Source organism: Saimiri boliviensis, chromosome 5 (genome assembly GCF_048565385.1).
Source record: "Saimiri boliviensis isolate mSaiBol1 chromosome 5, mSaiBol1.pri, whole genome shotgun sequence".
Taxonomy (NCBI): domain Eukaryota; kingdom Metazoa; phylum Chordata; class Mammalia; order Primates; family Cebidae; genus Saimiri; species Saimiri boliviensis.
In genome coordinates this window covers 151,166,956-151,184,141 of record NC_133453.1, presented here as the reverse complement: position 1 = coordinate 151,184,141, position 17,186 = coordinate 151,166,956, and the positions used below count along the sequence as shown (strand labels likewise).

General features: G+C 42.9%; 1 protein-coding gene across 1 annotated transcript in view; it reads left to right on the top strand.

Annotated features, from left to right (window-relative positions):
• HERC2 (HECT and RLD domain containing E3 ubiquitin protein ligase 2) overlaps positions 1-17,186 on the top strand; it is a 197,736-nt gene that overhangs the window by 7,441 nt on the left and 173,109 nt on the right. Inside the window, exons 3-4 of the mRNA XM_039479850.2 lie at positions 5,398-5,512; positions 14,327-14,461. Of these exons, the coding sequence (XP_039335784.2) occupies positions 5,398-5,512; positions 14,327-14,461 (250 nt within the window). The remainder of the gene's footprint in view (positions 1-5,397; positions 5,513-14,326; positions 14,462-17,186) is intronic.

Here is a 17,186-nt window from a genome sequence, read left to right as displayed (position 1 = left end):
TGTATTTTTAGTAGAGACGGGGTTTCACTATGTTGACCAGGATGGTCTCGATCTCTCGACCTCGTGATCCACCCGCCTCGGCCTCCCAAAGTGCTGGGATTACAGGCTTGAGCCACCGCGCCCGGCCTTAATTTTTGTATTTTTAGTAGAGACGGGATTTCACCAGGTTGACCAGGATGATCTCAATCTCCTGACCTCATGATCTGTCTGCCTCAGCCTCCCAAAGTGCTGGGATTATAGGTGTGAGCCACCGTGCCCAGCCTATTTTTAAAGTTTTTTTCTAGAGACACGGCCTGTCTTTGTTACCCAGGCTAGTCTAGAACTGCATTCAAGTGATCTTCCTGCCTTGGCCTCCCAAAGTGCTGTGTGAGCCACTGCGCCTTGCCTGGTGTCTTAAGGAATTAACTTTTAACTTTGGTTCTTGGAAAAGGCTGGTTACTGAAAAAAAGGAAAAGGGTTTACCATAGGACTTTGATGACTTTTTTTTTTTTTTTTTGAGATAGAGTAGTCTTAAACTGTTGCCCAGGCTGGAGTGCAGTGGCATGATCTTAGCTTACTGCAACCTCTGCCTCCTGGGTTAAGCAATTCCCTGCCTCAGCCTCGTGAGTAGGTGAGGTTACAGGCACATGCCACCATGCCTGGCTAACTTTTTTTTTTTTTGAGATGGAATTTCGCTCTTGTTACCCAGGCTGGAGTGCAATGGCACGATCTCCGTTCACTGCAACCTCCGCCTCCTGGGTTCAGGCAATTCTCCTGCCTCAGCCTCCTGAGTAGCTGAGATTACAGGCACACACCACCATGCCCAGCTAATTTTTTGTATTTTTAGTAGAGACGGGGTTTCACGATATTGACCAGGATGGTCTCGATCTCTTGACCTCGTGATCCACCCGCCTCGGCCTCCCAAAGTGCTGGGATTATAGGCGTGAGTTACCGCTCCCGGCCAGCATAGGGAGCATTTCTGTAAGGGAGCTTTTACGCTTACTTTTTTTTATTTTTTTTATTTTTTTGGGGTCTTTCTGTTTTTTTTCCTTTTTGTGGAGAACGGGATCTCATTATATTGCCCAGGCAGGTCTTGAACTCCTGGGCTAAAGCTGTCCTCCCACCTCTGCCTCCCTAAGAACTGGGATTACAGGTGTGAGCCACAGCGCCTGGCAAGAGAGCTTTTAATGTCCTTGTCTGTGAATACTGTAATCTCTTATCACTTTTAGATTCATCTCCGTTGATTGATTCTGTCATTTCTGTTGATTGATTGCCCTGCTTATGGGGGCATGCTTGCATGCCTGCTAATTTTTGATTGAATGCTAGACATTATAAATTTTATGTCAGAAGTTCGAGACCAGTCTGGCCAACATGCTGAAACTTCGTCTCTACTAAAAATACAAAAATTAGCCAGGCGTGTTGTTGTGTGCCTGCAATTCCAGCTGTTTGGGAGGCTGAGGCACAAGAATCACTTGAGCCTGGGAGGCGGAGGTTGCGGTGAGCTGAGATTGTGTTACTGCGCTGCAGCCTGGATGACAGAGTGAAACTCTGAATCAAAAAAAAAAAAAAAAAAAAAAACAGTATAATTTTGCCTTCCAAGAGCACATACAGCCTTCCAAGACTGAACTGTGAAGAAATCCAGGACTTGAACGTATGAATAACAGGTAATGAGGCTGAAACTATAATAATAAAACATCTTCCAGCCAAGAAAAGCTCAGGACCCAATGACTTCACTGCTGAATTTTACCAGACATTTAAAGAACAACTGTTACCGATCCTACTGAAACTATTCTGAAAAATACAGGAAGAGGGAATACTTCCAGACATAGTCTACGAGGCCAGTATTACCCTGATACCAAAGCCAGATGAAGACATCAAAAAAAAAAAAAGAAAACAGACCAGTATCCCTGATGAATATTGATGCAAAAATATGCAACAAAATACTAGCAAACCAAATTGAACAACACATTAAAAAGATCATTTATCATGACCAAAGTGGGGTTTATTCCAGGGATGCAAGGATGGTTCACCACATCCAAATGAACCAGTTAGATACATCATGTCAGTAGAATGAAGGTTAAAAACCATATGATCATTTAAATTCATGCTGAAAAGGTGTTTGATAAAATTCAACATCCTTTTATGATAAAAACCCTAAAAAAACTGGTTGTAGAAGGAACATAGCTTAACATAATAAAAGCCGTATATGACAGACACACAGCTAGCATCATACTGAAAGATGAAAAACTGAAAGCCTTTCCTCTGAGATCTGAAACAGACAAAGATGCCCACTGTCACCACTGTTTTTCAGTGTAATACTGTAAGTCCTAGCTAGAGTAGCTACTTAAGAGAGAGAGCTAAAGGCCAGGTGCAGTGGCTCACATCTGTAATCCCAGCACTTTGGGAGACTGAGGTAGATGGATCACTGGAGTTCAGGAGTTTGAGACCAACCTGGCCAACATGGTGATACCCTATCTCTATGAAAAATACAAAATTAGGTGCGCATGATGACGGTTGCCTGTTGTCTCACCTACGTGGAAGGCTGAGGCACGGGAATTGCTTAAAGCCTGGAGGTGGAGGTTGCAGTGAGCCACTGTATTCCAGCCTGGGCTACAGAGCAAGACTCTGTCTCAGAAAAAAAAATAAATAAAGGCACCCAAATTGGAAATGAAGAAGCCAAATTATCCTTGTTTGCAGATGATTATTTGGAACAACCTAAAAACTCCACAAAGAAATCATTAGAACTGATAATTTCAGTAAAATTGTAGGATACTAAATTAACATAAGAATATCAGTAGTTTGAGACGGAGTCTCGCTCTGTCCCGCAGGCTGGAGTGCAGGGGCTCGATGTGGGCTCACTGTAACCTCTGCCTCCCAGGTTCAAGTGATCCTTCTGATCCTTCTGCCTCAGCTGCTTGAGTAGCTGGGATTATATGCGTCTGCCACCACGCCCGGCTAATTTTTGTATTTTTTAGTCGAGAGGAGGTTTCACCAGATTGGCCAGACTAGTCTTGAACTCCTGACCTCAGATGATCTGCCTGCCTTGGCCTCCCAAAGTGCTGGGATTATAGGCGTCAACCACCGCACCCAGCCAAATCAGTAGCATTTATGTACATCAACAGTGAGCAATATGAAAAATTTAAAAATCCCATTTATAACAGCTACAATTAAAGTAAAAGCAAAATAGGAATAAACGTAAGTAGTGGAAGATCTCTACTATAAGAACTGTGAAATGTTGGTACGGAAAATTGAAGACACGCAAAAAAATGGAAAAAATACTCCATGGATGGGAAGAATTAATATTGTTAAAATGTCTGTGCTACCCAAAGCAATCTACAGAATCGATGTAATCCCTATGAAAATACCAATGCCATTCTTCACAGAAGTAGAAAAAAAAATCCTGAATTTTATATGGAGTCACAAAAGAGATATAATAGCCAAAGCAATCCTGAGCTAAAAACAAAACTGGAGAAATTGCATTACTTGACTTAAAATTATACTACAATCTCTTCCTGGTCTCTTTTGGCTTAGATCAAGTGCAGATCTTACTACAAAGGTATCATAACCAAAATAGCATGGCGCTGGTATAAAAGCGGACACATGGACCAATAGAACAGACTAGAGAAGCCAGAAATAGATTCATACATCTACAGTGAACTTATTTTTGACAGAGGTGCCCAGAGCATACATTAGGGAAAGGTTAGTCTCACTGATAAATGGTGCTGGGAAAATGGGATATCCATATGCAGAAAAATGAAACTAGACCCCTGTCTCTCACCATATACACAAATCACATCAAAATGGATTAAAAACTTCAACCTAGGACTTCAGACTATGAAAGTGCTAAAAAAGAAACACTGAGGAAACTCTCCAGGACATTGCACTGTGTAATGTTTTCTTGAGTAATACCTCATACACACAGGCAACAAAAGCTAAGATGGAGAAATGGGTTCACTTCAAGTTAAAAGGCTTCTGCACAGCAAAGAACAGAACCAACAAAATGAAGAGACAACCCACAGAGAGGGAGGAAGTATTTGCAAGCTACCCATCTGTCAAGGGATTCATATAAGCAGCTCAAGCAACTCTATAGGAAAAAATCTAATAATCCAATAAAAATTGATGAAAGATTTGAATAGATATTTCTTAAAAGATAAGTGGCAAACAGGCAATATGAACAGGTGTTCCACATGATTGATCATCAGAGACAGGCAAATCACAATGGCGATGAGATCTCTCCCTTTATCCAGAAGACAAGAACAAATGCTGGCCATCATGTGGGGAAAAGGGAACCTTTGTACATTGTTGGTGAGAGTACAAATTAGCACAGTCAGAGGGAGAACAGTTTGGAGGTTCCTCCAGAAACTAAAAACAGGACTGTTACATGATCCAGCAATCCCATTGGGAGGTGTATACCCAGAGGAAAGAATATCAGTGTTGAAGAAACATCTATACTCCCGTGTTTATTGCAGCAGTAATCACAATAACCAGGATTTGAAAGCAGCCTCAGTGTCCCCCAGCGGATGAGTGGATAAAGAAAAGTGGTATATATACGCGGTGGAGTACTATTCAGCCATAAAAAAGAGTGGAATACTGTCGTTTGCAACAACAGGGATAGAACTGGAGGTTCATTGCGTTAAGTCAGGGACGGAATGTCATGAGCCAGGCCCAGAAAAACAAACTTTGGATGTTCTCATTTATTTGTAGGAGCTAAGCAAATGAAAGTAATTGAACTTATGGTGACAGGGTAAGACTCCGTTTAAAAAAAAAAAGTAAAGTTCATAGATTTCCAGTTCAAGTTTTTCAAAATTGCTTTGATTTCCCCCACCTCTTTTATACTTAAAATCTTACTCATTTATTATTTTTTTTGAGATGGAGTCTCGCTCTGTTGCCCAGGCTGGACTGCAGTGGCACAATCTCAGCTCACTGAAACCTCCTCCTCCTGGGTTCAAGCTATTCTCCTGCCTTAGCCTCCTGAGTAACTGGGATTAGAGGCATGTGCCGCCACACCTGGCTAATTCTTTGTATTTTTGTTTGTTTATTTATTTATTTATTAGAGTCGGGGTTTCACCATGTTGGCCAGGATGGTCTTGATCTCCTGACCTCGTGATCCGCCTGCCTCGGCTTCCCAGACTGTTTGGACTACAGACATGAGCCACTGTGCCCGGCCACGTTTTTTTTTTTTTTTTTGTATGTTACATGAGAGCTAGCATAGTGTTACACCATTATTATTTTCATTGACCTTTCCTGGATGATTTTCGTTAAATGTAAAATGGTTAAGTCACTAATTTACTAAATCATTGATTTTATTAATGAATGATTGAATACATAAGGGGGATTGAGATTTTTTTAACATCGTTCTTGAAAAATTGCAGTGTGAGTGTGAGCACTCTGTAAACTTACCTTGTTTGTCATTGCCAGCTTGCTTTCACGAGAGATGGACTCTGTGGTTTGTGGAATGAAATGGTTAAAGATGGAGAAATTGTATACACTGGAACAGAATCATCCCAGAACGGAGAGCTCCCTGCTAGAAAAGGTAAGGGCCTTTAACTAGTGTTTTTTATTTTGTAAAGACCACTATAAAATGCATTTTATAGAAGTTTTGTAATGTGCTATAGGAACAAGAGCTTCGAGCTTACCTCTTTCAAGTTTTGCCTTTTACTTTGGAGATTGTTATCTAAAATGGTCGTTAACACAAGCTGCCTGGATTGTATTGTTTTATGTGAATTGAAGGCATTTTTATTGCAAAACCATCTTGCTGCATGTGTGGTGTTCTTTAGTGTCTAGCGTGCAGCTTATAGAAACTGGTTAATATTTAAGTTTTGAGACATCTTGTCTTCGCTAACTAAATATTGATTATTATAAGATTCCATGAAAATAATTATTTCTGACATTTTTCCTGTATGCCTTTCCTTTGGGAGTATATTTCATACATTTTGGAATCCTTTGGCCTGCAAGGAAATGCCAGTGAACAATCTTACTTAGGCTTGTAGTTTTTTTTTTTTTTTTTTCTCTTGAGGTGGAGTCTTGCTCTGTCATCCAGGCTGGAGCGCAGAGGCGTGATCTTGGCTCACTGCAACCTCTCCCTCCCGGGTTCAAGCGATTCTCCTGCCTCAGCTTCCCAAGTAACTGGGACTACAGGTGCATTCTACCACGCCCAGCTAATTTTAGTAGAGATGGGGTTTTACCACATTGGCCAGGATGGTCTCAATCTCTTGACCTCCGAGAGTACTGGGATTACAGGCGTGAGCCACCGTGCCCAGCCTGGCTTGTAGTTTTGAAAGATCAATAAGACTATCGTTAGGTTGTTCATAACTGTGGCTGTGTGTCAGAATCACTATTGAGGTTTGTTTAAAAAAATGGGTGCTTGTATATACTCTAAACTTGGTGAATCTGAAAAGCCTTGCTTGAGACCCATTGTTGAAGTTTGTTTGTCCGCCTACTTGAGAGTCATCAACATGGATAAAGCTGCTACCTTAGGAAGTATTTCTTCTAAGCTGAAATAGCTCAGCTGGGAGAGTGTTAGACTGAAGACACTATTTCTTCTTCTTCTGCGGAATGAAGTGGGATAGTGTCCACGTGAAAATTCCTGGGGGCTGGTTGTAGTGCATCATGCCTGTAATCTCAGCAATGCGGGAGGCTGAGGCGGGCAGATCATTTGAGGTTGGGAGTTAGAAACCAGCCTGGCCAATATGATCAAACCCCATCTCTACTACAAAATACAAAAATTAGCCAGGCATGGTGGTGGATGCCTGTAATCCCAGGTACTTGGGAAGCTGAGACGGGAGAGTTGCTTGAACCCAGGAGGTGGAGGTTGCAGTGAGCTGAGATTGTGCCACTGCACTCCAGCCTGGGCGACAGAGTGAGACTCCATCTCAAAAACAAAAACAAGGCCGGGTGCGGTGGCTCAAGCCTGTAATCCCAGCACTTTGGGAGGCCGAGGCAGGTGGATCATGAGGTCAAGAGATCGAGACCATCCTGGGCAACATGGTGAAACCCCATCTCTACTAAAAATACAAAAAACTAGCTGGGCATGGTGGCGTGTGCCTGTAATCCCAGCTACTCAGGAGGCTGAGGCAGGAGAATTGCCTGAACCCAGGAGGTGGAGGTTGCGGTGAGCCGGGATCGCGCCATTGCACTCTAGCCTGGGTAACAAGAGCGAAACTCCGTCTCAAAAAAAAAAAAAAAAAAAAAAAAACAACAAACAAAAGTCCACGGGAAAAAGTATTAGTCTCCCTTTTCAGATTCAATGTCAAGCAGAATTACCTTTTTTTAAAAAATATTTATTTGAAAATATTAGACTTACACAGTAGCTGAAAGACGTTTGCAGTGAGTGGCTGCAGACCCACCCCCGTGTTCTGCCACTGCATTTGGCTCCACATCTTGTCCATCCACTGTCTCACCTAGTTCCTTAGACGCTCAAGTATGTCATTAATTCCAGTTCAGCTTTATATTTTGACCTTCAGGGAAAATTTATGTATAATGAAACGCATCTGTTTTTGAGTTTACCATTTCACTAGTTTTGATAAATGTAACCTGTGTAACCCACATCTTTATCATGACTCTTGCTTGGAAACTTCCAGAGGCAGCAGTCTTTTTGGCCTGGTCTTTCTCCAGCATTGGCTAATTGTGCCTGTTTTAGAAACTCCATAAATGGAATCCTGTAGGCAGGAATCCTGTGTGTATCTTTCACTCTGCATAGTGTTTTTGATTTTCATCCTTTTTGTTTGTTTGTTTAACAACATAATAGGTTTATGTTTAATGTAGGCTTCTCAACAAGAGGGTATCACTCAGTTAATACAACGTTTCTTTTAACATTGAATCTCTTTTCCATGTCAATGTCTATAGTGGTTTTTTATTTATTTATTTTTACAGTAAGTCTTTTCTCCATTTCAGTATTAGATACACTGAATACATTTTTCTGAATTTTTTTTTTTTTTTTCCCAGAGATAGAAGTTTCCTTTTTTGGCTGCTTGATATCTAAATACAATATTAACTTGGGAGATAACAAAACAAAAGTCTAATAAAAATACAGAGAACAGACTTAGTGGTTCAGGAGGCAGTGATTACAACTGAATCGTGGTGATATCCTAGGATGCTGGGCAAAGCTTCTTTTTCCTATTTTACATGCTTTGAGAATTCTAAAACTATGGAATATTCTGTAAATTTCAGTCATCTTCTTTAACTTTCTAACCAGCAAATAAAAATTACACACCGCATTTTTCAGTGATCATTTGTAGCAAACACAACATATTTTCCCCATTTATGTATCAGTTTGTTCCCATTTCATGGAAACAACAAAGAATGTAAAACTCTTCTACTTAAGTGATTCTTGGAAACTTTCAGACACTGAGGCTTAGGTTTAGCTCCAATAGCACAAAGGTTTCCAGGGTGAGGTTTCATTCATTAGGCTCTTCAAAGTCACGTCTGTTCATTTCCCCTTGATGCATATACCCTCAAGCAGACGCATTTAGCTGTGATACTGAGAACCACACTGTCTCATGAGAGAGCAGTTACATCAAGACTTCTGTTTAGATAACGGGCAGCACCAGAAGCAGTGATTAAGGACAACTGTGCTGAAACTGAGGTTATGATTTTGGGGTCTTGAGGGCTAAAGTTTCCAAAGAAATGGTATATATAGAATTCTATCTGACTTGAAATTTTCCTTTTCTGGACCTCTGGATGCTGAGGCTAAGAGTGTCCATATGACAATGCCTTCCATGGCAGGAATCAGCATCCTTTTTTTTTTTTTCTTTCTACGTATCAGTAATTCATTCTGTATATATATTTTTTTTTTTTTTTTGAGACGGAGTTTCGCTCTTGTTACCCAGGCTGGAGTGCAATGGCACGATCTCGGCTCACCGCAACCTCCGCCTCCTGGGTTCAGGCAATTCTCCTGCCTCAGCCTCCTAAGTAGCTGGGATTACAGGCACGCGCCACCATGCCCAGCTGATTTTTTGTATTTTTAGTAGAGACGGGGTTTCACCTTGTTGACCAAGATGGTCTCGATCTCTTGACCTTGTGATCCACCCGCCTCAGCCTCCCAAAGTGCTGGGATTACAGGCTTGAGCCACCGCGCCCGGCTCATTCTGTATATTTTAAGAAGTTTTAGCCTCTTCCTCCTGGCCCTCCAGTATTTGTTAATTAATTAAAATGTTTCCTAAAATGTTTTCTGTGAAACCTTTGTTCTAAAAGATGCTCTAAGAAAAGCTAAGTACATGGAAAAATCCAAAGTATATGTTTTATTCATTGCATTTGATGAAATTTTTTGTGCTTTGTTCTTTTAAAAATCATGGTTAAAAAGCAGAGCATAATTGTTCTTTATGTAGATCCCAAATGATTGGGGTTTTTAGGGAGATTTTTTTTGGCATTTAGTAAATGTTTTTATTTTTAGTGTGACATGATGTGTGTTTTTTATTATTAGAAAATATGGATAGATTTACACATACCAAATTCCATTTTTTTTGTGTCAACCAGGCTGGAGTGCAGTGGGGGAATCTCGATTCACTGCAACCTCCACCTCCTGGGTTCAAGCAATTCTCCTGCCTCACCTTCCCAAATAGCTGGGACCACTGGTGCCTCCCACCATGCCTGGCTAATTTTTGTATTTTTAGTAGAGATGGGGTTTCACTACGTTGGCCAGGCTGGTCTTGAACTCCTGACCTCATGATCTGCCCGCCTTGGCCCCCGAAACTGCTGGGATTTTAGACGAGAGCCACCGTGCCCAGCCACAGATTCCAGTTTTAACACTGTGTATGTTTTTATTTTTTGAGATGGGGTCCCACTCTTTTGCCCAGGTTGGAGTGCAGTGGGGTGATCTTGGCTCACTCTGCCTCAGCCTCCCGAGAAGCTGGCATTACAGGTGCCCACTACCACTTGCGGCTAATTTTTATATTTTTAGTAGAGATGAGTATCACCATGTTGGCCAGGGTGGTCTCGAATGCCTGACCTTAAGTGATCCTCCCACCTTGGCCTCCCAAAGTGCTAGGATTACAGATGTGAGCTGCTGTGCCTGGCCTAATTTTATATTCATAGTAAAGACGGGGTTTTGCTGTGTTGGCCAGGCTGGTCTTGAACTCCTGGGTTCACATGATCCTCCCGCATTGACCTCTGAAAGTCCTCGGATTACAGGTGGGAGCCACCACACCTGGCCAGGGGGAGGTCAGTCTTCCCCTTCTCTCCAGCGTACTATAAGTAGTGTGTTTGGGGAGTGTGTGTCCTGTTTTCTCTCTGTATGCTTTGAACCCTACAGTAGTGAGAAGAAGAGTAGACAAATACTGAAGCTAATGTAGCGTGGTCTTTGAGCTGGTGGTGCTAATTCTTGGTTGTTGTCATGGCCTCTAGTGACTTCATCCTGCTTTTGCTGTTGTAAAGTGTTCTAATTTATGCTCCTGAGAATAACACGTGAAGTGTACTTAGTGAGGGTTCTTGTCTGCTTCCTGGTGACTTTGAAGCTTTTCATCTTGAAGAAGGGATATAACCAGTGTTCCAGTGTACTGAGTTTAAAATTAAGAACCTTGCGTTCTTTTTATTTGTAAAATTTATAGCCAGATGTAGGGCAGGGGTGGCATGCTTTGCCTAAAGGGCCAGCTAGTAAGTATTTTCAACTGTCAGTGCACCATCTGGTCTCTGTCGTAGTCATGGGACCTTGCAGCGGTAGTGCCGAAGTAGCCACAGATGGGAGTCACTGAGCAGGGGAAGTTCGTTTTGTGTACTGTATTTATGGACACCAAAAGATGAGGTTCACAGAATGTTTACAAGCCACAAAATACTGTTACTTTTTTTATTTTTATTTTTTTTTTGTGACGGAGTCTTGGTCTGTCACCGGACTGGAATGCAGTGGGGCAATCTTGGCTCATTGCACCCTCCGCCTCCTGGGTTCAAGGAATTCTCCTGCCTCAGCCTCCCGAGTAGTTGGCACTACAGGCACGCGCCACCATGCCCAGCTGATTTTTGTATTTTGATATTATTTATTAGAGACGGGGTTTCACCATGTTGGCCAGGATGGTCTTGATCTCGACCTTGTGATCTGCCTGCCTCAGCCTCCCAAAGTGCTGGGATTACAGGTGTGAGCCACAGTGCCTGGCGATTATTTTTCATTCATTTAAAAATATAAAATACTATGACTGGGTGTGATGGCTCACACCTGTAATCTCAGCATTTTGGGAGGCTGAGGCAGGTACATCGATCACCTGAGGCCAGGAGTTCAAGAACTGCCTGGCTAACATGGTGAAACCCTCATCTCTACTAAAAAGAAAAAATTAGCTGGGCATGGTGGTACACACTTGTAATCCCAGCTACTAGGGAGGCTGAGGCAGGAGAATCGAGAATCGCTTGAACCTGGGTGGTGGAGGTTGTGGTGAGCCAAGACTCTATGTCTCAAAAAAAAGATGAAATGCTTTGTTTGCTTTCAGATCATACAGAAACAGGCTGTGGGCTGGGTTTGGCCCCTGGGCTGTTGTGAGTGACCACACGCAGGTAGGGCAGAGTCTGGCTTTTAGAGCCCGCACCTGTGTTCTCACCTGAGCTGTGTTCCTGGCTGGGTTCTGCTCTGTATTCTACCTTGGTAAACTGGAGGCAACAAAACCTGCCTCCTTCAAGGTTGTTTGTAAAGATTTAAAAGGATAATGTACTGTTGTTGGCCCAGATGCTTTGCGGAGTACATATTAGGTTATTTTCCCTTTCATTCTTTCTTTCTTTTTTTTTTTTGAGACGGAATCTTGCTCTGTTGCACAGGCTGGAGTTCAGTGGTGACATCCTGGCTCACTGCAACCTCCGTGTCCTGGGTTAAGCAGTTCTCCTGCCTCAGCCTCCCGAGCTGCTGGAATACAGGTGCTTGCTACCATACTGGGCTAATTTTTGTATTTTTGGTAGAGATGGGGTTTCACCATGTTGGCCAGACTGGTCTCAGACTCCTGACCTCAGGTGATCTGCTCGCCTTGGCCTCTCAAAGTGATGGGATTACAGGCGCGAGCCATCAGGCCCAGCCCATTTTTAAATTTAAAAAAGTTATCATATAAGATTATTCCATTGTAGTATCCAATTTAGTAAATATTGACCTCTATAGATTCATGTAACTGTCGCCATCATCAGGATGGAGAAATTTCATCTCCCGAAAAGCTCCGTCGTGCTGCTCCTTTTTATCACACGTTCTCCATCGGTATAGGGTATTCTTTCTGAGAATGCCCTGTAAGTGCAACCATATTTTATGTAACGTTTGAAACCATCTTCATTTACTCTTAATTATATCTTTGAGATTTATTTGTGTTCTGTGTGTTAACAGTTCCTTCTGTTGCTGAATATTATTCCGTCCTTTCAATGTACTACATTGTGTTTATGCATTCTGCTATTGTATGACCTTGTGCCCATTTCTTTTTTTCACAATTGTAATCCTGCTGTGAGCATTTCTGTACAGATTTTGTGTGAATACAGTTTTTTCCATTTCCCTTGGATAAAGACCTAGTGGTGTGAAAGCTGGGTCATGTGCTGAACTGTTTTCCAAAGTGGCAGTTTTAGTTTGCATTCCCACTGGCAATCTGTGATGTTTCTGTTGTACTGTGCCTTTTTCAGCACTGGGTGTTTTCAGTGTTTTTTAGTTTGGTCATTCTAACAAGTCTAGTGGGATTTCATTGTGATTTTAATTTGCATTTCCATAATGGCTAACAATGCTGCATATCTTTTCATGTTCTTCTTTGCCACTCTTGTATCCTCTGTGCAGTTTCTGTTCAGATTTTTTGCACAGAAAAAGCTGTATCATACAACCAGTAAAATAGCCAAGGAAAGGTCGGTTAAAGCTCTCTTCTGTTTATGACCCTAGAGGAGTCCTGCCCTAGGGATATGGGCTGGCTGAACACAGGACGCTTGCATTGGACAGATGAAATAGCAGTCACAGATGCTCACAACCCGGGTGGGGGGACACCACATGCCACACGGAGGCTATACCTGGGAACCACCAGGGGCTGTGAGAGGTAACTTTTTTACTAACTGGAGGGTGACATGACCTTGGTTCCTGTGGGAAGATGTGATTGGCTTGTTTGGATTACTCTGGGCTGGCATGGATGGGCAGGATGCTGTCTGGTCTCTGTGATGAGGAGGATTGTTTGGCTTTGGGACCTTATCCGTGGAACCAGAGCTTGGAGGAGACTTTGCAGTTAGGCTCTTGGAAGCTTTCTTGATTTTACTGATGTCAGGCAGTACAAACAGCCTTAATTTCAGGCCACACACCACATTCTTCTGTATCCACTTTATGTGGCACCTTTCAAAAGGTTTTGTCCTCGTTGGTTAGCAGTTAATTACGATGTGCCTAGTCATGTCTGCCTTTGGATTTGTCTCGTGTGAGCTTTGTGCGGGTTCTTCGAACTTCGAAGGTTAATGTCATTGCTCAACTTAGGAAGTTTTCAGCCATTAGTTCTTTGGATTTTTTTTCAGCATTGTACCTCTTCTCTCCTGCTACTAACCTGTGGGGTCCGTGCCAATTCTAGGTAGTTTGAGAATTGAATTGCATTGTTGGGCGCATAGGTGTTGCAGAGAACTGGAGAATTGCTTGATGCGAAAGTCCATACATTTGGTGTCAGAAGTGTTGTAAACAGAGGAACTGTTTCGTTAGAGATTTTTAGATACTCATTATCTGTAATCTGGATGGGATATAATGTCTTTCACAGATTGAGATACATTTTTCTGATTGCGTAGTTTAGAAAGTTATTTAGTAACAGCCTTCTATGGTAGGATGCATTTATACTTCAAAGTTAAGGTTAGTTCTCTCTTCTCTTTGCTTATTGCGTAAGGAGTTCTATGACAGTTGTTTTTGACTGAAACTTTACATTGTCGTTGGCCTAAAGTCATTTTCTTCAGCTTTTCCTTTGTGTCCCAGTGCTCTTGAATTATGCCGTAAGTGACAGTGCCCCTGCACAGCAGTGGTTCTCACTTGGCAGCGGAGTAGGGCATCGTAAAGAGTTAAAAGATTTTTGAATCGAACTCCTGTTCTGCACCCTCCCTTTTCCCAGGGATACACAAGCATTGGGACTCCCTGGATAAAAGCCATTGGTGTGAAATTGAAGTAGGTAACTATCAAAGACTAAGTTTCTCAGTTGTGAAATCTAGTAGGAAGTTGATGGAATATCATTTTGGAAGCCATGCTTTAAATAATTTGATATATTGGTTTCTTTATTAAAATTGTACTGGATCTGTTACAGGTATGATTGATGTATTTTATTTTTTACGTTTTCAAACATTCAGTTAATGATGTGTGTGTATGTAACTTTTCATTTTGGGGAGGGACATTTGCAAAGACTGACAAATGGTATGGCATTTTGAAAAGCAGTTATAGATATGAAAATTTTTAATTCTACAGATGATAGTGTTGAACAAAGTGGAACAAAGAAAGAAGATCTGAATGACAAAGAGAAAAAAGATGAAGAAGAAACTCCTGCACCTGTATATAGGGCCAAATCAATTCTGGAGAGCTGGGTATGGGGCAAGCAACCAGGTAATCTTCTGAGTTTTGGCAATTTCGAGAGCTTGATCTGACACACCTTTTCTAAATAACTTGGTTGGATTATTAGTATTTTTTTGGTAACAATTTAAAAAATATATAATTAAAAAATGTTAAACATTGTGGTAAAATATACGTACCGTAAAACTTACCGTTTTGGCCAGGCGCGGTGGCTCACGCCTATAATCCCAGCACTTTGGGAGGCTGAGACAGGTGGATCACAAAGTCATGAGTTCGAGACCAGCCTGGCCCATATGGTGAAATCCTGTCTCTACTAAAAATACAAAAATTAGGGGGGCATGGTGGTGGATGCCTGTAGGCTGAGGCAGGAGCAGGCGTCCCCAAACTTTTTGCACAGGGGCCCAGTTCACTGTCCCTCAGACCGTTGGAGGGCCGCCACGTACTGTGCTCCTCTCACTGATCACCAATGAAAGAGGTGCCCCTTCCTGAAGTGCGGCGGGGGGGCCGGATAAATGGCCTCGGGGCCGCAGTTTGGGGACGCCTGGGCAGGAGAATCGGAACTTGGGAGACAGATGTTGCAGTGAGCCTAGATCGTGCCACTGCACTCCAGTCTGTGCGACAGAGCAAGACTCCATCTCAAACAAAATAGAGCTAAACTAAAAAACCAGAAATACCCTGATTTTACTGTTTTAACCATTTTTAAGTGTACAGCTCAGTGGCATTAAGTACATTCACATGGTTGCCCACCCCTCACCTCCGTCCATCTCTGGAACGTTTTTATTTTCTCTGACTAAAACTCTGTATCTGTGAAACACTAACTCCTGGCTGCCCACGAGCAGGCACTTTTCTGCTTTTGTCTCGGAATTGGACTTCTCAAGGTATCTCCTGTAAGGGGAGTCATCTATTATTTGTCCTTTTATGACTGACTTACTGAACTCCTGAGGTCTTTGGGGTTCATCTGCATGTGTCAAAATTGTCCTTATCTTAAAGGTTAAATAGTAGTCCGTTATATCTGTATGCCACATTTTGTCCGGCAATCAGTGGCCATGCAGGCTGCTTTCACCTCTTGGCTGTTGTGAGTAATGCTGCTGTGAATATTGGCTTACAAGTGTGTTGAGTCTCTGCTTATAATGCTTTGTGTCTATATGTAGGAGTGGAATTGGTTAATAATGTGGTACTTTTATGTTTAACTTACTTTTTATTATTATTTTTAAGACTGGGTCTCACTGTGTAGCCCAGGCTGGAATGCAGTGACATCATCATAGCTCACTGTAGCTTTGAGCTCCTGGGCTCAAGTGATCTTCTTGCCTCAGCCTCCCAAGGAGCTACGACTATAGGTACATGACACCATGCTTGACTAATTAAAGAAATTTTTTTAGACGTAGATTCTCGCCGTGTTGTCCAGGCTGGTCTTACACTCCTGGCTTCAAGCAGTCTACCTGCCTCAGACTCCCGAGTTGCTGAGATTACAGGTGTGAGCCACCGCACCTGGCATTAGATGTGACTTTTTATTTTATTTTTTAATTTTTAATTTTCCCCACTCTGCTGGTATAGATGTGACTTCTTGAGGAACCAGGTAACCGTGTGCCACAATGGCTACACTGTTTTACATTCTTGCAGCGTGATCTGCCTACCTCGGCCTCCCAAAGTGCTGGGATGGCAGGCGTCAGCCACTGTGTCCGGCCTCTAATTGATTATTTTTTAAAATGTGGTTTTAGATATTCCTGGTTCTTGGTATGATGAGTGACTTTCTCAGTGGAATATGGTATGTCAGGCCACTCTAGGTCTTACTTAAATCTTCTGTGTAAGGGATTAAATCTCTCTGTGACCCTGCTTGGGCGGGGATAGGGCCTGCTTCCCCCATCACTGCTGGTTTGAGCCGACGTCCGGGCCTCCCACTTTGCCTCAGGCCCCTGGTTCCTGTGAGGGGGTAGGAGTTGACTCCCCAGTGGTGTCCATGGTTGGTTTATTTTCTCACTCACTAGTTTTAAACTATACATGACTGATGGACTGGGCAGTCAGGATTGGAGGGGGATAAGCAGGGGGGTGTCAGGGAGAGGGGGCACGTAGGTGCTCAAGGGCATAGCTGCCCTCTTGGAGCTAGCTTGTTTCAAGGCTCCGTAGCCAAGCAGAAGGAAGACGTATTATTTAAAAGTGGAAAACACAGCGACTCTTCAGGAAGGCTAAAGCTTTTCCTCAGACCTGATTTCTGGAAGAAATTCCTCTGAGGGCTGCGTGCTTGAGAGAGCTGTCTCTGAGAAGGTGCTCTTGTCTTTTAAGGGGTTAGGTGCTTCTCAGTGCTGGGCCAGCCTCCTTGTCTGAAGGGTGGTTTGGTGGGGGTGCCCTGAGAAGGCAGAGGCGCTGCTTTACTTATGAATCTTTCACTTCTCCATCTTGAGCCCAGTGTGCAATTCAGTGTTATTAAATTGAGTTTTACGTAACTACTAGCTTTCAGCTGCAAAGCTCCAGGTCTCGCATCTTACTGCTGGTGCCGGGTACAGTGTGCCATGCTGTGCCTTTCCAGGGAGTGATGAGATTGTCCCTCTAATACCTTCTGAGGTTCCTCCCATGCCGTGGAGAGCAGATCCAGGTAATGGGTAGCCAGAAACTGATGTCTTCTACCTAAGAGCAGGCAGCCAGCAGGGGCGTTGGTATTACCTGTCAGGATCCAGGGCTGTGAGGCTGGTGGTTGCTGGTCTCCAGGCTAGTAAGCGTCAGAGAGGCAAGCACGGCAGACCCCAGCCCTCACTTCACCGCT